This window comes from Sebastes fasciatus, chromosome 1 (assembly GCF_043250625.1).
Source record: "Sebastes fasciatus isolate fSebFas1 chromosome 1, fSebFas1.pri, whole genome shotgun sequence".
In the NCBI taxonomy this organism is placed as follows: domain Eukaryota; kingdom Metazoa; phylum Chordata; class Actinopteri; order Perciformes; family Sebastidae; genus Sebastes; species Sebastes fasciatus.
The window spans coordinates 6,923,823-6,947,238 of record NC_133795.1 but is presented as its reverse complement, the minus strand read 5'-3'; the positions used below and the strand labels follow the sequence as shown (position 1 = coordinate 6,947,238).

General features: G+C 42.8%; 1 protein-coding gene across 3 annotated transcripts in view; it reads left to right on the top strand.

The window, feature by feature from the left end:
• The window catches only part of LOC141782513 (protein NDRG3-like), a 48,558-nt gene that overhangs the window by 14,636 nt on the left and 10,506 nt on the right, over positions 1–23,416 (top strand). For 2 of the 3 annotated variants that reach the window (XM_074659134.1, XM_074659059.1), the window contains exons 2-7: positions 6,439–6,522; positions 9,891–9,923; positions 22,297–22,402; positions 22,545–22,665; positions 22,924–22,986; positions 23,093–23,153. In XM_074659134.1, the coding sequence (XP_074515235.1) occupies positions 6,466–6,522; positions 9,891–9,923; positions 22,297–22,402; positions 22,545–22,665; positions 22,924–22,986; positions 23,093–23,153 (441 nt within the window). In that variant the 5' untranslated portion in view covers positions 6,439–6,465. Of the gene's footprint in view, positions 1–6,438; positions 6,523–9,890; positions 9,924–16,611; positions 16,964–22,296; positions 22,403–22,544; positions 22,666–22,923; positions 22,987–23,092; positions 23,154–23,416 lie in introns of those variants that run through there. The other variant, XM_074659220.1, reaches the window with a different exon arrangement.

The following is a 23,416-nucleotide window of genomic DNA, read 5'->3' as shown; positions in this document are numbered from 1 at the left end:
TTTGTGCAACCAGAAGTGGCACAAGAGGGTGGACCTAAGTACAACTGAATGCTTAATAAGACATTTTCAGATGACCAAAAGATAATAACTAACTTTCACGAACTGCAAACACACCGTGAAAGGTTTGTAAAATCAAAGACAACTCCGTGGTAGCGACCTGTCAATCACAAGGTCACCACGTCCTATAGCATACCCTGCTTTATGGTCTATTTGACTCTAAACGGGACCGTAATTCACTAAAATAACATCATGCTGTATTGAAGAAGACTAATTAAGACCATAAACTCATGTTTACAATGTTTACTGAGGTAATAAATCAAGTGAGAATAGGTTATTATTACTGGCTATTAGAAAGAATGCAAATTTAAGACACTTCCACATTGGCTTCATTTCTCAGATCCGGAGGTTGTCCACTGATATAACTTTAATTTTTAATGTAATTTCTAGTTTGTTAACAGGAGCAAACAGTAGAATTGTTTTCTTCAAATTTGGGCAACAGAAGGCTTATTTGGGAAAGGCCTCGTTGGCTCGTTATGATGTGCTTCAGTCTAGAAATGCAGACTTTGGAGAACCCAGCCCCTGAATTGGGACACACTGGTTCTGTCTTGAACTGTTGCCACTGCAAACAGAGGCTGGGCAGCTACAGTCATAATGTGGTGTTGAATGTCGAGTTGATGTCGAGGAGGGATAAAAGATGACGACTGTTTTTTTCGAAATCAAGCTTAAGCCCTTTTTATCACACTTTGTACAGTTTTATTTTCTGTGGCAGATTGAGTTTCATATAAATATTTGCTGTAAAGCTCTCCCCAATGCACAGGGTGACATTGTGTGGACAGTCGAGGATTTCTGCTTTATATCACCATGGCAATACGCCTGATGGCTGAGTCAGGGTCTCCATAGAGACCAAGAGGTAGGTTAATATGAGGTCACCGCGGTGACATTCACCTCGGTCAACCTGAAGCCAATGGAGGTCAGAGTCGATGCACGGCCATGATGTGAATGATGATGGCAACAAGTACATCAGAAGTCACGGTTGCCATGGCGATCGAGAGGAAAGAGGACTAATTGAAGGGGCTTAAGGGAGGGTCAGCATCACAGCTGGGCTCTCGGTCGTCCATCATGCCAGCCTGCCTAGACTTCCTGACGGCCCAAGGTGAGATGGAGATGGATAGACAAAGACAGGGAGAGAGTGCACAGAGAGGAGGAGGAGGAGGAAGATGTGGGAGGGAGGGAGGAAAAGTGGGAGGAGGAGGAGGACGAGGGGATTTGTTCATCGATCACTCGGCGCCGTCTGCTGACATGGCAGCTACAGGACTCCTTTGTGTTGGCAGAGACACCATATTTCTACAGTAGGTGTTTTGGCGCACGCCTCTGTCCACACATGCATGCGCTCTGGCACCTGCACCTCAGCATTAAAGTCGAGGCATGCCCTCTCTTCTTATAGCCGTAGAGATCGGATGATGTGTGTGAGGTGGGTAGCAAGTGTTTGCCAGCAAGAGAGAGAGGGATGCTAAATAAGTTATCCGTTTATTAAGCTGACATATTTCAACATGTCTTTGCTACAAGTAATTGTGTCAGACTTCTCGGTCTCCCAAAGACAGCGCTGACACCAAGCTGTAGTGAAGGTTGACCTTTGCTGCGTAGAAAGGGCCTCATGTGGTTTTCCTCTGACACCGTTTGTTTCTGCTGCCGTCAGGTCACCCAGCACAGCCGCCCTGTCACTCGCTGCGTGGCATTATATTTAGCGCCGAGATGAGGCCCTGCTGGCAGCTACACGCTGTGGAGGGAAATGGACCTGAAGAACAGATGAGGGAAATCATGTGTGAGAGCCAGCATACAATTTGTGTGTTACTCATCTGCAGGCGGAAGAGCTGAGTAAAACAGATACTGATGTCAGGGAAACCATTTGTGAGAGCGATCCGACACAACAGACAGTCCTGCTGTCGAGGCTACAGGGACTTGTTCTACATCATCGGCTTTCTCGATCCTCCCAACCTCATCCACTTTAATGGTGTGGTGGGAAAATGGGACGAAGCTCGCTGCACATATTGCAAATGGAATTTCCCTCCCGTCACCTGGGACTACTTTTCCTGATTTTCTATTCCAATTACGCAAAGCTTTGCTGTCATATCTAGGCGGTCTGCAATGGCTCATTTGAGGCCCTGTGATTATAAACGCTGCTGTAAGCACATGTTTTGAGCTTCTCTTTGTCAATTCTACTCATTTCTAGCACTATTTATTCCCCTTGCCTCACATCTGTCCCTTGGGGCTAGCCCAGCTTAGAATAAACATCGAGCTTTGTCTCTATGGCAACAGCTGCGCATGCTGAACGGTAGAGCAGGCATGGAGTAGGTAGGAAAGGGTGATGATGGTGGTGCATGTTGCTAAATGGGATTTAGTGGTCTTTCAAGTGATTTGGTGCAAGGTTAAGGCGGTCTGAGATCTACTAGAGCCCCCATGAGACACATCTTTCTTTCTAGTGGAAACCAAGGAAGAAGCACAGAGTGATGGGAGTTAGTTGCCCGGATAACCCAGTAGGGGTGGGTAAAAAATCTATTCACCTATGTATCGCGATTGTTTGTGATTTTTTTCTTTCTTTTTTTTTTCTTTTTTTAAAAGTTATTTTTTTGGGGGCATTTTTCCATTCCAGACAGGACAGTAGATAGAGTCGTGAAAGGGGGGAGAGAGAGAGTGGATGCGGAAAGGGCCACAGGCCGGATTCGAACCCGGGCCGCCGCGGTCAGGACCAAGCCTTAATACATGGACGCCCGCTCTACCAACTGAGCTAACCCAGGTGCCCGTTTGTGATTTTTGAAATCAATGTTTTAATGCCAGAATCGATATAGTTGCCTCGTTTGAGTCTATGAAGAGGTAGAAGGAAGTTACCGCTTTTATTGTTGTAGTCTGAGTAACGTGACGCTATATACGTTCTGTATCCATCACCAAAACAAACCGCAACAAGACAAAATGGCGAAGGGTCCGCATGGATACGACCTGCACCTTCACATTTTAAATCCAAAGTGGTAAACACTACACATACAGTAAAGTATGGAAACACTTTGAGTTTCAAACATTGCCAGGAAAAGCAGAGCTAGACATCACGGCTAAAGCTGCATGCTAACTCTTTCATGGACAGGAAGGTTATCGTATCACGGTAACATGCGGTCAAATCAGCTGACGCTACAACTGTAGAGCACCCATATACTGACATTTATGTTAAATACATTCAAACGGCTTCGATGGAGCTGACCATGGATGTATAAAGAGAACGGAGCTGACGGGAGAGCCAGTGACAGACTTGGCGAAGTTAGCCGAAGTACAAACGTGTGACTATGTCTGATTTTTTAAATAAGGTGTTAACAAAGGGAACTGTATATACAGAATACATATATGGAAATAAGATTGATTGGATTATATTCACCAGAAGTATAAAACATCACATGCCCCTTATAAATATAAAAGAAATAACACTCATTTATGAGGGAAATGTCTTTATTCTTTGATTTTTGGGTTGCTGGAAATAAAATAAAAAATAATGCCTGACAATGACTGATATATTTGTCTTCAGGACATCTCTGACTACATACATGCTGAAAATCAAACATTTTTACTGTAATAATTTAGATATTTTCCAAAATAAAAGTCCCTAGAAGTGTATGATTCAACTTTTTCCCATGGTCTAGTGCTAAAAAAGTAAACAAAAATCCCAATAAATCAAATTTTTGAATCGCAATGCATATCGAATCGGCACCCAAGTATCGTGATAGTATCGAATCTGGAGATGGGTGTACCGTCCCAGCCCTATAACCCAGTTTAAGCAACCCAATGCGGTTGGGCTGTGAAAGCCACCCAGTCAGTCTGTCAGTTGGTTTAAGCTCACCCTGACCCCGTCTCCCTTAACACCTCGATTACCCGGCTAGCCTGTTCGCAATTAAAGCAGCTTTTGCCTCCATCCCACTTTCTGTGACAGCCTGAGGAAATGTTGGATTGTTCCGCTCAATCCGCTCAAGCATGCAGAGCATTTGTTTTTCTTTTTTTCCTCGTTCACTTGTCTAAATATTATTTAGTTCCACCATTGAGCCGGATTTGTCAGCAGGGATTTAGCTGGGCATGTTTTCACTCCCCATGCTGATGGCTGACTACTTCCAACACTCTATGTTTCTACATTTTTTTCCTGACTGTTTTTATGTAATTTGAGGATTGTGCTCAGTTGTACCCATCTGCTTCCCTGGTTGTTTCTAGGCATCTGTTGCCAGAGCAGTATGACCTCTGTCCAGATTCATGCGTCAACAGGCAGCTGTCTGTTCAGACCTTTGTTAGGCAATCAGAGGATAAAACTGCTGGTAACAAAGATATAGCGTGACGTCATTGTTGCTGGTACCTCCCGCTGCTGCAATCATCACTAACCATCCCTGAAGGTTATCTGATACCAGCGTCTCAAGGTCGTTCCAGGGGGGTTGGCTCTGACTCAGGAAGTGATTATAACCACTCCTCCAATTGGCTAGTCCTCTGCTCAGTTGCATTCACCCTTACTTCTTCTTTATGCATTATGTGCATCTGTTCTGATAAATGCGATCTCTCTGTATCAAGGCTGTTTGTGGCCAATTCGGCTTTGTCTTCTACTTGTAAGCATTGACCTAGAAGAAGCAGACGCTCCAATATGCTGTTATGTGCAACATGAAGCCTCTCCTGGGCAGAGCCAGGCAATTCAATACCACTTCCTGTCCTCACCTTGTGCAAACAGGCAAGGCCGAAGAGGTACCATTTCAGGGAAAGTGGGGGAGGGGGACACTCTTGTGTCAGTGTTCTTGTCGAGTAATTATGTGCAGGGACAAACGGCTGGCTTCAAGGGGAAAACAAATGAGGTGGGCTTTAGAGCGTCTTGTTAAACCTGGGCTGATCCATCTTTGTGTGTGTGTGCAATGCATGTTTGCACACCACCTGTGTGGACGGAGTGTGACCTTTTCTGGAGAACTAATAGAGAAAAAAATGTCCTCCATCCTCTTCCCAGAGAGCTCTTGTATCATCATATACATATCACAGTTTGCCAATGTGGAGTCAAGAAGACAAGGTACCCTAGAGAGAGACAGAGACTGTCAGCCTGCTGCCACCTCCTTCAATCCCATACTAATCAATCAGTATCAGATGAGTAGGTTATGTTGCCATGAACTGCACCTACTTCTGAATGGATTAGTCGATTGATTATTTAAGTCATTTATCAAGCAGAACTGCCAAACATTCCCTGATTCCTGTTTCTTAAACTTGAGAATTTGCAGTTTTTCTCTGTTTTAAACCATTGACTTTGAATAAAGACTGAATATGTCATCTTGGACTTTGAGAAATTATGTATTTTTCTCTACGTTCTGACACTTTATAGTCTACACCAGAGGTTCTCAGTCTTTTTCTGTCATGCCCCTCTTCAGAAGATGAAAAAAAAACATGCCGCCCCCACCCCAGCAAAATCAGATTTAATTTTTATCAATCATTAACAATAACTTGGTAAAAATAAAATGAGCCAAGTTGAATTTCATTGAAAGTAAGAAAAGATTCATGTAAGCAAGATAGCCTTGCTAGCATCAGAATACTTTTGTTTATGTCACAACATGAATCCCCCACCCCAACCCCCTGCAGTGGATCTCGGCCCACCAGTTTTAAGGCCCTGACACAATTTCGGGCCGTCGGTAAGCATCTGTCGCCCTAGTTTTTATGGTGTGTCGCACTGTTGGCTCTAGTCTGCCCGTGTCGTAGGCTTTTTTTGAATCCGCGGCGGAGCCCTTCTGTGGAAAAAAATCACTCTGATTGGCTGTTCAGCTTACTGTAAGCGAATTAGTGCACGAGAAGAGAAAAGCAAACAAGTAAAATAAAGAGGACACAGAAGACTCTTCTCATCATCTTCATCTCATCTGATCATTACAATACACAGATATTTTCACAGCAACATTGCCATCTGGAATGAAGCTAAGTGGTGAGCGAGAGTGGTGTGCAAATGGTTGGCAAACGCTGATTTATTTCATCTATGTATCATAACAACGGCTTGTATATCCACCGTTATCGGTCTTCCGGTTTCCCTTTTTGAATGACGAGTGCAGACTACCGCCACCTGATGGTGTGGAGCGTTATTTCTTCTCACGCAGGCGCAGAAGGTACACGCTAGTTGGCCGTTGGCTGTAGTCTTTGCGGTGTGTTCAAGTTCAGCTTTTAGCCAAGACGTGAGGCGACGCAACAGTCAGGTCTTCGTTGCCGTTAGTTCTTTGATGTCGGTTTGGTGTATCTGGGCTTAAGAACCACTGGTCTAAAACAGTTAATCAAGTAATTGAAAAAAGAATCAACATATTAATTGATAATAAGAAAAGGTCTCACAATGTACAATTTTGCTTTCCTATCTACTTATGCTTATTATTTGGGAGTATAATTTTTTCTCTTTTTCTTCTTGGACAGAGTGGTTTACAGTGACGAGACAGGAAGATGGATGAGCTGCAGGATGTACAGCTGACTGAGATCAAGCCACTGCTGACCAATAAGGTGAGTTGTGGGGAGGTCAGGACGGTGACAAGCTGCTGAGGCAACAGGCAGCACCTGAACTATTTAAATATGTAGAACCGCACATACATACTAAACACACATGTGGTGCACATTTAAAGTGAATGAGCACCCCATATGGTCCTCCCAGGCAAATGCATAGTCTAATATACACTAGGCCTGCACACTCTGCAGTTCTGTTCATCAAAGTGAATTATTCATATCTGCTTGACTGTGTCGAGTGAGGAAAGAAAAGAAGGGCGAGAGCCAAGAGAAAAAAAACAGACGGAATGAGGCAAGAGAGAAGAAGAGAAGCGAGCCGTATAACATAAGACGTTTAGAGAGTCAGAAAAGACAGACAAGCAAGAAAGAGGAGACATCAAAGGAGAAACTTTAAGAAACTCATCTCTTTATTTCTAAGGGCTTGAAAGATTGTAGGAAGTGAGCGACGGCAAAAACAGACGGAAGTATGGAGGAGGGAAAAAAACAAATGGCAGATCAAAGCTCTTCCCATCCTCTTCTGGCCTCCTCCTCCTCTTCGCTGCTCCATCTCAACAGCTGATTAGCTGATTAGAAAGACTGTTTTGTTCTCCCCTCAGGCAACTGTCACAGACAGTCAGGAGAGTATGGCTCCTCAGAGGAGAAATGAGTAGTGAAGAATCAGGTCTGAGGAGATTGCATCACTTAAGTAGTAGGAGAACATTTCTCCTTGTTGGGCTGCATGCTGCCTAAAGTAGATGTCCTGTTATATATATATATATATATATGTATACAGTATACATCATAAATACCATCTGAATGAAGGATACTGGTACTGACCTCTCACTCCACCTAGTGGCCGGCTCATTAAAAAGACAAACCAGGAGTCTTGAAAGCAGATGGAGATCATGACATGATAACAGTGATGAATGAGGATTCTCATTTTCTTTCTGATCCTGTGCAGAAAGAGATGAAAACACATTCTGATTTCCACACAGATAATACTCTTATGAATGATTACAGTGACGGTGCAGCCAGGTACGAGGAAGAACTAAGTATTGTCTGCAGCAGCAAAGTAGCCATAACAACAGAAAAGAGCAACCTAACATGTGTAATGGGCTTCTGCAAAGGTTACAAATGTACGAGATTATAGTTGCTATAGCAACTATACAACAAGTACAACATGCACAAGAGAACAAAACAAGAAAAAAGGGTAATAAACTCAAATAACAACTATATAAGCACAGCTGCGTCACATCTTTGGCCGATCAGATTACTCTATAAATTCTATAAAAACTGTCATCACTCTCCTCATGTTGAGGCAGCTGACCTTCATTAAGGTTCTTTGTAATAAATAGACCTTAAAGGGATAGTTGGGCGTTTTGAAGTGAGGTTGTATGAGGCACTTATCCATAGTCAGTGTATTACCTACAGTAGATGACGGCTGGCACACCCACAGTATTACAGTACTATATATATATATATATATATATAGTATTACAGTTATCCACTGTAAGTAATACACTGACTATGGATAGGTACCTCATACAACCCCACTTCAAAACACCCAAACTATCCGTTTAAGCTTTTTAGTAATAAACCTGGGGCAATTTTCTTGATGGAAATATTGCTAATTCCTTCCTGTACTTTCATCTTCGCTCTACAATAGATAAAGCTGATTTCTGATTCAACACTTCAGCACCAGAGGAACTGCATTATAGCAGTGGAATAGTGTAGTCTTCGGTTAGAAACATGTTTTTACTATGATTTCTGCTGCACCGCTATTTTAGTAAGAAGAAGAAAGGGAGAGCTTTATAGCCACCATCTGCCTCTCTGCACCAGTATGTACCTTACTGGTCTGTCCTATAACTGAATCCCACAAGAATCGCCTTTGTTGTTTCTGCCCACTCTCGCTTTTCTGCCCATCAGTAGCTTCCTGCTGTCTGAATAACCACCAAACACCAACTGAGACTTTACTTTCTGTAAAAATGCTTCACCGTTACGTCATACATGCAAAGAATGAAGTTGTTTTGAAAACTAAACTCATTTCTCATACTATGGTGTCTGTACCTATGTGTTGATGATGATGATGATTAAGGGTGATTTCACACCTGTAGTTTGGTTCATTTGGTCTGGACCAATGGACAACATGATGCATTTAATTCTGGTCCGGTTCCTGTTCACACTGACTTTTTACAAACGAACCAGAGGAGTAAACATGAAATTATACTGACTGACAGGTAACTTGCTGATTGGACAGTTTTTTGGCAGTTGTCATCCTGCATCATCAGGGCTCACGTGGGGAAATCAAATTCTAGTGACTGACAGAAGTTTAAGCAGCACTTTAATAACTGATTATAAGCGTTACTAGTATTATTAGACTGCAAATCGACTGCACGTTATGATGAATAATGGTAGAAACAGGACTGTACAGAAGCCCATTTGCACGCTCCCAGATGACTGGTGCAAACGTTGGGGATCGCACGGACACGTGCATGAGGCGTATTACTGTGGGATCGCCGTCACACACTCATTAATGGAGTTAATGAACTGACAAAGTACACGGAGTCGGATACAAGCACAGCAGTTTTAACAGCTTTTGACCTATTAATCAGGGGATATACCCACACTGAGGTGCTTATATACATTGCCTTAAATACGGATCAATAAGATCGCTGTGGTTGATTTGTTTACTTTCACACCACAAACAAACCGCACCAGAGTCTGCCTGGAGACCCACCTTTTCAGGCGGTCTCGGTTAGGTTGTTTGGTACGCACCAGGGTTCGATTGACAGCTTTCACACCAGCCCAAACAATCCGCACTAAGCGGGCAAACAAACCCGAGATTGTTTTAACTGAACAAAACGGGTTACGTGTGAAAGCACCCTTAAGATGCATGGAAGAAGACAATTTGTTTCCTAAAAAAGGTTTTGCAGTCATAACTGGCTGTAATCAGAAAATTGCCACAATTATGTATCCCGACCTCACAGTCATTTGGACCAATATATTCATAAACAACTAGATGAAGTGCTCGCCACAGTATGTCACGCCCAATCACATTATACAGAAATTACAGCCTTTACTTGGAGACATTACACCCGACTCCGTTTAAATCTGTAATGTGCTTAGGAAATGAAATCAAGCTGATCAGACATGATTATTGTTTGTAGCATAATGACCAAATGTTTAGATCTAATCATGCTAACCAAAAGACATTAAGAGCTTGTAAAAAGTGGGACACTGCCAGATGTATTCTATTTGTTCACACATGAATACTGCATCAGAGTGTCACACATATACAATAGGTGTTATTATTGGCTTTATGTATATAGAAATATGGCATCTATAAGCCTATGGTATATTTTAACTTTCCCCTTTTACTTTTCTTGCAGAATGCACGCAACTTTCAAGATTTCGACTGCCAGGTGAGTGTTGGTCTCTGCTCCCACACAAAGCACTGTTGTGCCATGGTTTGAGGAGATGCTGTTGTGTTAGAGAAAGGGGGATGGGGCGTCGGGACACAACCCCATTCTCACCCCCCTACTGCTGAACCCATTTGTTTACTTGCCCTACATCTGAACATTGTTCGTCACAGGCAAAATCCAATTTTACCCCACACCGCATTGCTGGTGAAATATAGGATTTTTTTTTTTATAAGGGTCATCCCCCACACTACTGGCAGTTAACTAAAGGTGACAGCTTTTGAATGCTTTTGTCATGCATTGTTTTTGCTCAGCTTGTTCTTCAAGTTTGTCCTTTGCTTACGCAATACAACAGAAAAACAATGTTTCAGCCAAACAGGCTCTGTCCTGCTTAACCCTCTCTCTGTTACTAATGTGCATCTGTGTGTCTGTGTGTGTGTGTTTGCACGGGGCAAAGGTCACTTGAAAACAATCTTTTAGTATTTTGAATTCTGTTTCAGCTCATGCCATTGTACTAGTGAGTGAGAAAGCAAAAGGACACGACCGGAGTCTATGCAGAAAACAATACTGAAGAGGGTTAGCATGAGTAAACCATTATCTGCTGGAATGTAAATTCTTGGCTGATTGTTTTGTGGTGAACCATTAGCTAAATGTCAGGGTTTCTTTGTTTATGCATGGATGTATACATTCTACTTGTAGGACTTTACTGGTATTTTGTGCACTGTGGCTCATTTGTACTGAGGAAAAGCCACCAAACAAACAAATAGGCCACATTGGTGACCTATTTGTTTTAGTTAGGACAGGGTTTGTGATACACCCTATAAGGAAGATTTAGAGGTAAGCTTTGTGTTTTCTTGTTGTTCTAAATACAAAGCCTTCAGCACATGTTAACTAGAGCTGCAATGATTAATCAATTAGTTGTCAATTATTAAATGAATCGCCAACTATTTTGATAATCGGTTTATAGTCTCTGATTGCAGCTTCTTAAATGTGAATATTTTCTGGTTTCTTTACTCCTCTATGACAGTAAACTAAATATCTTTGAGTTGTGGACAAAACAAGATATTTGAGGACGACATCTTGGGCTTTTGGAAACACTAATCAACATTTTTCACCTTTTTTCTAGGACTTATAGACCAAACAACTAATCGATTAATCGAGAAAATAATCAACAGATTAATCGACACTGAAAATGATCGTTATTTGCAGCCCTAATATCAACCCACTCTCTTTCCCCTTGTCACTCTCTACTGTCAAACCCTGCAATAATGGCAAAATACCATAAAAGTGAACAAACAGTGGACTTTTTGGAATCATTAAATATTTTTTAGGGCTGAATGATTTTGAAAAAAATTCGAATTGCGATTATTTTACTGATATTGAAATTGCAATATGGTTTGTGATATTAGAGGGATATTTTTACATCATTATTCTCATTTTCATTGAAAAAGCGTATTAAAATGATGATGGTGTGATTTTTGTGGGGATCTGTACCAAACAAAGATGTTTTCTTATGATGTGTAGGCCAGTACATCTCTGCAGCACCACAGTATTTCATTTAAAATGGTATTGTTTACACACATTTCAAATATTGCACCTCCTGCAATTTGAAAATTGCAGAAGGTCATATTGCAATTTTTATCAAATTGATTAATTGTGCAGCCCTAATAACTATTGTCTTCCTACCTGCACAGGGCTTTATGAACAACATGTTCAGTTGAACAGTTCAAAACACAACCTCTAGAGATCTTTACAGAGTATCACCTACTTTCTTAGTAAATATCAGGAAGAGATAGTGCAGTGATTTCAGACATTGTTTAATAGTTGCCTCAGCGAGTGTCTTCCACAGTAAGATTGTGTTTGTTTGCCTTTTCACAGTATGCATTTCAAACAGTCAGGTCTTTTTATATGATAATGTATGATAATTATCATTCAAGAAAGAAGGGGTATTGTCCTTGAACGACACTGTTCCAGATCCCTTTCTTTGATGCTTTCTCTGTTGGGGAATTGGATTGCCGGCCCTCCACCTCTGTGCTATGCAATTTGTTTTTCTTCAAAGAGTCTCCTGCATGAGGAGTGACTTCCCAGAGGCAAGCACTCTGCTGGGTTTCACAAGCGTCACGGCTGCAAAGGGTTAAATCTTTCATCCCTCTCTCACTTTCTGCAGTCACGGCTGCTTCCAGCATCCCACCAGAGCTAAATATAGCTGCTGCAGGCAGAGGAGGAGAGTAAAGCATGGTAGCTGTAGCCGGCATGCTACATGCTCCATTGCTGTCTGCTTTGTCACTAACACATTAACATTCATAAAATGCTGCAGTCGCTCAGCTGCTCATATTTCCAATGTCATATCTCATCCTCTTGTGATTCAGCTCAGGTCCTGCGGTTGTACGTTAAAGAAAGAATTTGTCTCAGTGGTATTGAAGCAGTCTTAAGTGTATTTGACCTTATTTCCATGGCAGCCATTTTGACCTCACACGGTCACACTCAGGAGTCTAAAATGAATTATTAAGACAAATCCATAAACGGATGATTCTTTGACCGCTATTTGCAAAATTTCCATATAAATAATGTTACTTTAACACTAAAGTCAGAACTTCATAGATATAATAAATGGAAGACATTTTGACATCTGGAAACGCACACGTGTAAAAAATACAATCAATGATAACCGAATTACATTTAGCTGTTCCAGGGTCCTGATATTACGCGAGCCAGCTCACTGTCACACAGTCATGTCTTACTGACACACTTGAATAGAGGTGTTATTACTAACACCAGAGCTTTTCCTACTCTGACAAGTCAAAATGTCTGCTTTGAAAAAGGCCTGCTGTCCAAATAAGATAGCAATCTTTGGAATAACTCGAACATACAAGTCAATTTAAAGAGCTGCAAGGAGGTATCACTTTCACACTGGACGTATATTTTTGTATTTCTGTTCTATAAAATGTCAGAAAATGGTGAAAAATATTGATCAGTGTTCCCCAAAGCTCAAGATGACGTCCTCAAATGTCTTGTTTTGTCCACAACTCAAAGAAATTCAGTTTATGCCATAGAGGAGTAAAGAAACAAGAAAATATCCACATTTAAGAAACTGGAATCAGAATTATTATTTTTTTTTTTCTAATGGAAATTAATTTAAAGAGCTACAAGCAGGTACAATTTTCTTTCTAATACTTTTGTGTTCATAGAAATTAAAATGTAAGACTGTTTTTACAAACCATAAGGGCAGAAATTCTGAGGATTAGCTACCTTATTAGCAAATTAGCAAATATCCCATCCAGGCTAAATTGTGATAGCAAGCTCTATTACCATATATATTGGCTACATTAAAAAGTGAATTATTGTTCCTTACAGATTTATCAATCATGGTTCTAATTCTCCTCAGACATATGGTAGATATGTATTGCTATTTTAATCTTGTGCATTTTTGTGTGCAAGTGTAGGACAAGCCTCGGCTCGCTGGTTTGAGATGAACTGCTCAAATGTGATGTAAAAGAGTCTGTTGAAATAAGGAGTGTCATGTCATTGTACCTGAGCCCACATGCAGTACACGGCATTAGCAGCAGACTTCCCATGAATATAGTCTGTGTGTGTGTGGAGGGGGGGAGGGGTCCTCCTCACCGCTCCACCATCACTCTGAGCAAAGATATGACATTCCCGCATCTGGAGGACAAATCCAGCTGCTCTCCTCTTGACTAGTACTAAAGCTCCTACCGCAGGCGGTCTGTAGGTACTGCAGCAGTCTCAGTCTAAACCCTCTGCACCTGCATGAGGAGGGCGGCGTGGATGATGGTGGTGAGGTGGGGTCAGAGAGGAGAATCTAGAGGGTGTGGTGCTGCAGTCATGTGTTCCTTCAGATGTCCTGCTTACACCACTGAGAAGCGAGGAAGATTGTGAGTCAGCCTCCTCCACCTATGAACACTGAGTGACCTCATGGAAGTGGAAATGGCTGACTGTACATTTTAAAAATAGATCATCTAAGGTTGATGTTTGCTGTGCAGAGCGGAAAGCTGAGATGGTATCCATAGAATCTGAACGCATGTGATGTTTTAGTCGATCGTCTCAAAATGTTTTGTGAGTTTATCATTATTAGATTATTATCTTTGACAGTTTTTTCCATATAGGGCACTGGTTCCCAACCTTGGGGTCCCAGCTCCCACTAGGGGTCGCTAAAGCTTTGCGGGGAGTCACAAGGCCTTCTTGATTTGAAGGGGTGTAAGACGACTTTTAAAAATAACATACAGTTTGTCTACAAGTCAGCATTTCATTCATTTCTGTGAAGAAAATTAAATGAAATTGTTATTTTTAAAGTTTGGATTATTATTTAAGATATAAACAGGATAAGGACACGGAGAAGATCTGAACACAAGTTATTTTTGCAGAGCCTTCCCTCTCTGCTAAACAGCCAGAAAACACTGAATTTGTCAAAAAAAGAAGCCTGTTAAGTAAGTATGATTGTTAACAATTAAAAAAAAAATACATAAGACAGAGAATTGTATTAAAAGTTCCTAAATATAACAGGAAAACTCATATTTGATTCAATATTCACAGGAAATAATCTGCTGAAAATTCATCCAAATTGCTCGTTTTAAACAAACGTCCTGCAGTTATTGCATTCAATATTTGGATTAATTGTACAGTTTATCAGTTGTTATTGGTATGCATTGAGCATAATATGAAATATCCATAAAATATATCACTTAGTCAGGGGTTGTCAGTTTACTCAATGATAGAAATTTAGTCCCTTAAGGAAAAAGGTTGGGAACCACTGATGTAGGGTATTGATAATCACTTATTAGGTGTCACATTTCTGGGTTATGTCCAGTTTTGATACCATTTCTCTTCTTGAACGTGTACCATCCCAACACAAATACTAGAAGAAGCTGTGTACAAGTCACGTCTTTGGGTTTTTTGAATACACACTGTCTCATTAAGCTCAGCAGAGGGCGCTATAAGCCTGTCCATTGTGTGGCTGGAGGGGCTATGCTTTGTGTGATGTGTTCTTAGTCTGCTGTGCTTTTCTTGTCGTTGATTGTATGTCTTGCATATCTTAAAGTCAGGCTTAGGCGTCACAGAAATTCAATGTATTGCACAGATTTTGCTCAGTCACCATCTTAGAAGAGGATGAAAATTGACCATGTCATGTGATGCGGTGGACAGTTTAATACACAATGTTTTCCTGAGCTTGATATGCTTGGACATGTGGGAAATCAAACCTTAGATTGTGGCAGCGTTAATGCAAAGCTCTACATCGAACTGAGCTATGCAGACCAGCAGAGTGTCACTGTGTGCCTGTATGTCTCCTCAGACTGCAGAGTCCTACTGAGACATGACTCAGTGTAATGACACAAAGAGGCACCCGCTCTGTCGAGGAAAGAGTAAACGTGTGTTTGGTCATGACCCATCATCTCCATGAGCTGATTTGACCCATCCCATTTACACCATGATCTGGTGATAACATCACAGTATACATGCAATAAGTCATGTTCTGGCCACGACCTGGCTTGAATGACTGGAGATGGAAATAAATAGACTGAAACTACTATTTTTTTTTGCAAACTTGACACTGTGGAAAAAAATCTCTATGGAAATAATGTTCGAGATGCTACTCTCTTGTGTATTTTTTGATACCTGTATTACTTTATTTGTGTATTCTGTATAACCAGTGTTTATTCCTGGAAATGTACATACACTACATGTGTGTCAGTGACACCCTCTGTGGGTTAGGACAGCAAACATTTAGAGGAGAAACAGCAGTTTACAACCGAACATGCTGCTACAATAACTAACCAATGAAGCGCCCCTCGTCTTCGTAATCCCACCCACTCTGTGCTGTTCGCGTCCGTGCCATTGGCTGCACAGAGCAGCCTGTCTCAAACTAAAGGCGTGACGCCCTGCACTGCTAGCAGTCGTGCAGAGGAGAGTAGAAAAGGAGGGATCAATAAACTACGTGGATCAAATGATTCGGAGGCAGGTTGGGAGGAAATAGATCCTCCCATGCAGGGTTGTGAACGTTGAATAAAAATAGTAGCTCATTTCTTGTAAGCCTGGAACATAATCAGGGCTGTCTTTTGAATGAATACTGGAGCTTTAGAGGATGAAGAAGTGCTGCAGTGGTCAAAATTTGCAGCAAAGATATTGTTGGTTTATGTCGGACCGCTGCATTTTACACTAGTCCTTCTGAGTGGCTTATTAACAGGGTCTGATGATGGATATTCATGTTCATGAGGTGTTTTTTATTTGGATGCTGAGGTCACTCGCAGTCTTCTCCCTCAGCAAGGTGAAGCTGAAGTGAATCTGGAGACAATTGTTTGTAAATCTCAGAGATGAGCAGCCATTTTGCTGATGCAGCCCAGGGCGAGCTGTCAAAGTCAGCCTCCTCTCCTCTTCACTTTATCAGTATCACGGTGTGACGTCAGCAGCCTGCCCGCTTTCCTGGACTGCCTCTGCATCGTTTGCACCCCATCACCCCTCTTCCATGCACCCAACTCTCACTCCCCCCCTCCTTTTTTCCTCTATTCACCGCTAAGTCCCACCCTCTCCCTCTACCCACCTGACCCGCCGCAATCCAATTAGACGCACCGGTGGCTGGATGCACGGACGCGCTGTGACTACAAAGCACAAACTGCAGTCTCACTCTCCTCCCCCTCTGCCTCTTTTTCCTGCTCTCTTTCCCACCTCTTGTCTCTGTCTCTCTCTTGTTCACTCTGCATCCTAACCAGCACCCCCCCTCTTCTGCTTTCATTCAGATTATTTACCCATCTCCTCCTCGCTCCCGGTGCTGTGTCTCTCTCCTCCTTCTCTTCTCCGTCTTCCCTGTCGCTGCTGCTCTAGCCGCCTCACCCTACATCCCTCCCTTCCTACCAACGCTCCCACCCTCCTCCTCCGCTTCCTCCTCCTCCTCCTCCTCCTCCTCCTCTTGGAGCTCTTCAAAGCTGCCCAGCACACACTTGCACATAGCATAACACACTCCTCTCCTGCGTGGGAAAAACATGTCAGCTATTCTGGACCTGGACCAGATTGCATGCTCTGGGAATGGAGTGGTGAGTGACAAATGCATCTTGCCTGCCTTGACACACCTGGCTGGGTCCTCGCAGCAGAGGCTTCTGGTTAGTATTAGTGGGGGGGGGGATGTTGTGTGGTTTCCCCAAAGAAGGGGACAGCAGCTGGCTCTAGGATGGGAAAAGCTTGCGGGGGTCTTTCCTGGCTTGCTTGTCACCACCTTCAGCAGGCGGCTGAGACTTTGGGCTTTTTCTCTTTGGGCAGCTGCTTGTGTGGGGTGAACATTTGTTCAGTGTATGTTTACCTACAGTGCCCATGTGTGCAGCCTGCACATGCTGAGGGTGCAGTGGTGCATTGTAATGTGATGATATGAAAGATGCATGTGTGCAAGTGTCTCTGAATCTGCAAATGCCACAACCAGATGATGTGTTCGTGCCTTTCAGTGTATGGGTGTCCATCAGTATCAGTGTTTCAGGGTGCATGTTTCTGTGTATCTCAAATGTGTACTTTTGTGCTTATCCATAACTGCAGGAATGTTTTTGTTCTGCTGTGGATGGTGCATAGTGCCAGCATTGTGCTCCTCATTCAGTTATCACTGAAAACGGGCAGGGAGGTCACTCATCCCCCCACACACTGTAGCACGACAACACACCAAAAAACACTGTAGCGGCTCCTTCTCTCCCCTGCAGAGACTCTGAGTTTGTAGTTTCAGCCCACTGCTTCGATGACACACCCACACAGACATAGTGTACGTGTGCTGCAGGTGTGTTTGTGCCAAAGGAGAGCAGGGTGGCATGTACCTGGGATGATCCCACTGGAGAACATGCATAAGAGACGTGGATGTGTGTGCATAGGTTCTTGTGTGTGTACATTGAATTCGTTTGCAGGCATGATCTGTGTTTCTTGCCCTGTAATGCTGATCTCAGGGGTGATTGATGCCGTTCCTGGCAGGGCGTGGAAAACAGGGAGGAGGAGGATGAGGAGGAGGAGGAGGAGGGGATTGATAAGAGAGAGATTGCGGGAAGAGGAACAGCATGACATACTGCTCTCCTTTTTTTCACCTCCCTCACCCTCCTTCGTACTGGCACCAAAACCCAAGTGCTTACCTCCCCTGTTTGCCCCTGAAGCCCCTCTCCTCAAAGCACAAACCCCTACTCAGTATTCCTGTCTCATCTACAACCACCCCCAAACAGCCACACACACTTATTGTCTAACTACTAGCCACCGTGAATGTTCTAAAGATGAAAAAAAGTGTTGCAGTGCTCTCCCTCTTTTTCCCCCCTCTGGCTGTCCAGGCTAGCAGCCCCACCCCATGTCTGGTTTCTTGAGATGCTGCTGTGTACATATATATACCCATGTGTGTCTGTGAAAGGAAATGGCAGCACTCCCAGATCAATACAGCTTTTTCAAACTATGCCAAGAGCTAAATGGATAGATAAGAGGTCCTCTCCCTCACTCCCTTTCCACTGCCCTTTTCTCCATAATTCTCCACTTGTTTGTGCCAGGACATGGCTGGATGAATTAAAGCAATGCGCCCCTCTCTGTTAGTCATACAGGACTCCCCCTGTCTTTCCTCCTGTCCCTGCTTGCTGTCACGCTCTATTTCCTCCCAACCACTTCCAAGCTCTCTATCTCATCTTCCTCTATTTCCCATCTATGTTCCCATCACCTTTTTTAATTCCTGTCACCGATGGGGTGTACATGCCTGCTTTCTCTGGCGCATGTACAGTGCACGAACATGACAGAAGGCAGTGTGTTTGCCTTCTTAGAGCAAAGCCACTCTTTCTACACTGCGTGTCCTTGACTCTGTCCTTGTCTAAAAGCAAAAAATTCTGCAGCAACACAGCCATGAATAGTTTCCTCTCTGTCTATAACAGGTTGTTCTGCCCCCGACGCCAGGCCGAGGTTGCAGAATCTTTTCATTAACTGTGAAAAGGCCTCCGATAAGCGCAAGGCTTCCTGTCAACAGGAGAGTTTCTTCATGATTTATTCCATCTCAGGTTATATTCGGTGTTGGTAGACTGTAGCACACAGTCAGTGGGCGTTGCTTTGTGTCGTTTTCGGTTGCATAGTTTTCATGTTTTGTGCGACAGGCTAATCTCTGTGCAAACACCCACACAAATGAAGATATCTCACTCCGTTGCTGACGAGATGAGTATTTTCCCTTTTTGTGTTACTGTGTCCATTACAGATTGCAGATATAAATTACTGCAGCCTTGTCCTTGAGAGTGTTCCTTCATCTCCTCTGAAGAGATAGTGACACATATCCATCAGACAAATGCCTGCAACGGGAAACCAGGAGGGGAAGCAGTCCGAGTCACGTTCCCCTCTGTGTCTGTCAGCCATAACCTGTGTCTCTCGACCGCCCAGGCTCTCTCTCTTTATTATTGATGACCAGTGGGCCTTGAGACCAGGCGAGCGCTGGGCCCCGCCCTGGCGCTCCTGCTCTGTGCAGCACACACACACACACACACATGCATGCAGCTACACCTTGCACACCCTTGTACGCATTACCCCCAGTCATGCTGACCTTGGGGAAGTGTGTGTGTTTGTGATGCTGTGATTCTGAGGGAAGTCTGGAAACTGGCTTTGCACTTCCTGTATATTTTATCACTTCCCATTTTGTCACTTACCTACTCTCGTTCTCACTCTCATGAAAACCTCTGATTGTTTTTGCTATGTCATCTTTCAACTAATTCCCCCATTTCATCTTAATCACGTTTCAGTTTCTTCCAGTCAAATTAAGTGTCAGCTGAAATTACCCTTTCGCCATTTAATGTGTTTATTGTAGAAGCAAGTGTGAAGTTCTGATGTGAGGCTTTCTGTTCTGTACAGAGAAAGATATTCAAAAGAAAGCGATGGAGAGAATGAAGCTGGTGTGACCTCTTTTGAATTTTAATGGGTCTTTCTGCTAAGACATTCATTTTTGCAGAGTCATACTTGTGAAAGCGCTGTGAGATTCAGACCCCCGGATAAAAAGACTGTTTCCCAGACAGCCTATTCGCTGCTTTGTCTGTCCAAGGGTACAAGGAATGTGTGGCGGAGAAGAGGTACATGCTTTGCATCCTCAATCTGAGATGGAAACCCTAAGGGTTCTTTCACAAGCCAGCATTTAGTCCGTTTTAATCAAACTCTGGCGCGGTTCGTTTGGGCAGTTGTGAACGCAGTAATTGTGATCTGGTGCGGACCGAAACAACCGGGCCGAGACCACTTGCGAGAGGTGGTCTCGGACCGTTTCCAAGCAAACCAAAACGCAGGCTGACTGCGCAGGCATTAGTTGAGATGGACACAGGTAAACGACAGGTTAACATGAGTGGGAGAGGACTAACAAAATCCAATGTTTGCTTGACATCTGGGCCGAAGAAAACACACAGAATATGCAAAATAAAGTCCACGAAAATAGTGACGTTTAAAAAGTCATTCGAGATAATTTGGAGGAGGGATTCATGCTCTCAGTAGATCAGTGCCAAGTCAAAGTGAAAAAACGTTGATAGCAATATATCAAAGTCCGTGATTCCCTGCATAGAAGTGGCAGCTCTCAAGACGAATAAGATAATTTTGCTCCTTCATACACACCCCGTGGCAAATATGTTTTTTTTTTTGGTCCGTTACAATTTGTGCACTGTGAAACCGAACCAGACTAAATAGAAAACGAACCAAAAGTTTCAATTCCACTCTGATTCGGACTAACCAGACAGACCATGGCTTGTGAAAGCGCCCTAAATGTTGTGTTGTGGTCACTGGGTGTTTATGTCCGGGAACATGTGTCTCCTGTGTCTCGTTTTTGTGAAAAAAATCATCACTGCTATGTTCAAGCTTTGTTCAAGCATTTTTGTAGAGGTAATTGTTTCTTTTTTTCTCTTTACATGTGCCTACTTAATCACTCAGTTTGGCATAAATTGCTCAATTTGGCTAAAATAGTTCCATTTTTATTCCTGCTGTGGGAATCCTGTGGATTACCTCCTGCTTTGTGAGTAGCTGAGATAATGTTCATGTTTAGAGAAAAAGCCCACACGATATAATTAGTATTCCACTGCTTAAAGCTGTTTTATTACCAAAAAGAATAAAACGATACTAAAATGAATTTATGCTGCTACTGAGCAGGCACAGCCTGATGTACTGTAGCTTGTGTCTCAGTGCCATACAACTCCATTGACAGGGTTCGACATTAACCATGGCCCGATGGCCAGAAAGTTACTCTGTGGCCAACAAATATTATCAGGTTTCTCTCTTGAGAACGAGACTTTGTGTCTCAATGAGATTACGGTGTTCTAGTGTCCGAACTGAATGCTGACGGTAGCAACTATGTCAACCAAATGTCTCTTTTATGTGTTTTTTAATACGTTTTGGATGATACTAGATAGGGCTGCACGATTATGGCCAAAATGATTATGTACACTTTCACATTTAAATAATAAGAGCACTGCTTTCACTGCCATTTTGTGCTACATTCCTGCTAATGTCCAAATCTTTGCATCAAAATAAGGCTTAAAATAAGGTTATTTTTCAATTGAATTAAGTGCATTTTTGTTTTGCCTGTCTGTAAATGATTAATATACAGTAGGACTGGGCAATATATTGATATTATATCAACACTGTGATATGAGACTAGATATCGTCTTAGATTTTGGATATCGTAATATTGTGATATGGTATAAGTGTTGTCTTTTCCTGGTTTTAAGTGCTAAAGTGATATAATTTTACCAGTCTTACCAGACTGTTCTAGCTTTCCTATTATTTTTCTTTACCCACTTAGTCATTATATCCACATTACTGATGATTATTTATCAAAAATCTCATGCAAATATTTTGTGAAAGAACCAATGGTCAACCCTACAATAACGTATCGATATCGAGGTATTTGGTCAAAAATATTGTGATACTTGATTTCCTCCATATCGCCCGGCCCTAATATACAGTATATTACTCTTCTACTCTGGACTGCAGCTGCAACACTCAGAGTGCACGCACAGACTGCTCCCCAAAAGAGAAGCCAAAACATCTCAATTGCCCCTTGTTGACTGGCTGTTCGGTTAGGAAGCACTTGATTTGATATAGAGCAACATTTTAAATGTGAATATCGCAGTTGATCATTTAATTGTAGGAAGCCAAAACGGTGATCACGATTAATGCTAGATAGATATTCGATTAATTGTGCAGCCCTAATGCTGGAGCTCTGGGGTAAAAACTCTATCAGGCTTCAAAGCTAGCTACAGAGACAGAATTGTTGTTTTTGACAGAGACAGACAACACACACGTCACATTAAAGTAGTGGAATGTTAGGTCTTGTGTTTAAGCCTTTTCTTTTTACACACACCATGTATTGATCCATCAGTCCCGAACATCACTCTCTTCTTCTTCTCTGTGGCTACAGGAGCATGACATTGAGACTCCCCATGGCGTTCTCCATGTGACGATGAGAGGCGTTCCCAAGGGCAACAGACCCGTCATCCTCACCTATCACGACATCGGCCTCAACCGTGAGTCAGCCAGAAATAGACTCATCGATACACAATGTCCTGGATGTGATGATGAACCTGCTTTGTTTTAGCCTCTGCACCAGACAGTCACACTCAGGTCCTCGACAGAGTTTAACCTCCTGAACTGTTTGCACCTTTCCAGACAAGTCGTGCTTCAACACCCTGTTCAACTATGAGGACATGCAGGAGATCACGCAGCACTTTGCAGTGGTTCACGTGGACGCGCCCGGCCAGCAGGAGGGTGCTCCTCCCTTCCCCAGCGGGTGGGTGTCATACTGGTTTTTACACACGCTGATAAATGGGAGCACATTTATTTCAGCCGCACTCAATTTGTTTAGTTAGAGCTGTACAGTGATCTGGCAGTTCATCTGCTAATGGAAGCTCATTCATTGTCCAACCTATTAGTCAAAAGAGTGTTTAAGTATTTAAATTTATGATAAACTCAGTTTCTCTGATTAATTCAAACATGATGAAATAACCCCGTACTCACATGGACTCACATGAGTTTCTTCTGTCTCCAGTTATCGCTACCCCACCATGGACGAGTTGGCTGAAATGCTGCCGTCTGTGATGACTCAGCTCAAGTGAGTGCCACCCCCTCCCCCCCTGTGTTGATAGCTAATCAATGATAATGTACATAAATAAACTAACTCATCTCCAGTCCCATGTTAACCAGCGGTTTCTCTGCAGGGTCAGCAGCATGATCGGCATCGGCGTGGGAGCAGGAGCGTACATCCTCTCCCGCTTTGCAGTGAGTCCCCATCAGGACATTTCAACATCTTTATTGTTTTTTTTCTCCTCCTCGTCTGTAATAATTGAAGGTTTTCAGGCCACACAGCTTGTTATACTGAACATTAAAGCCTCCCATCAAGCCCACACAGGGCATCAGGTTTCTCCCACAGTCTGCTGCATACGCTGCCATTCTCGAAATGATAAATCACCTTGGTGATTCTCGGTTGCTTACGTCTTGTTTCTGCACTCAACGCAGCGGAGCTAAAATAAGCACAATGTGTG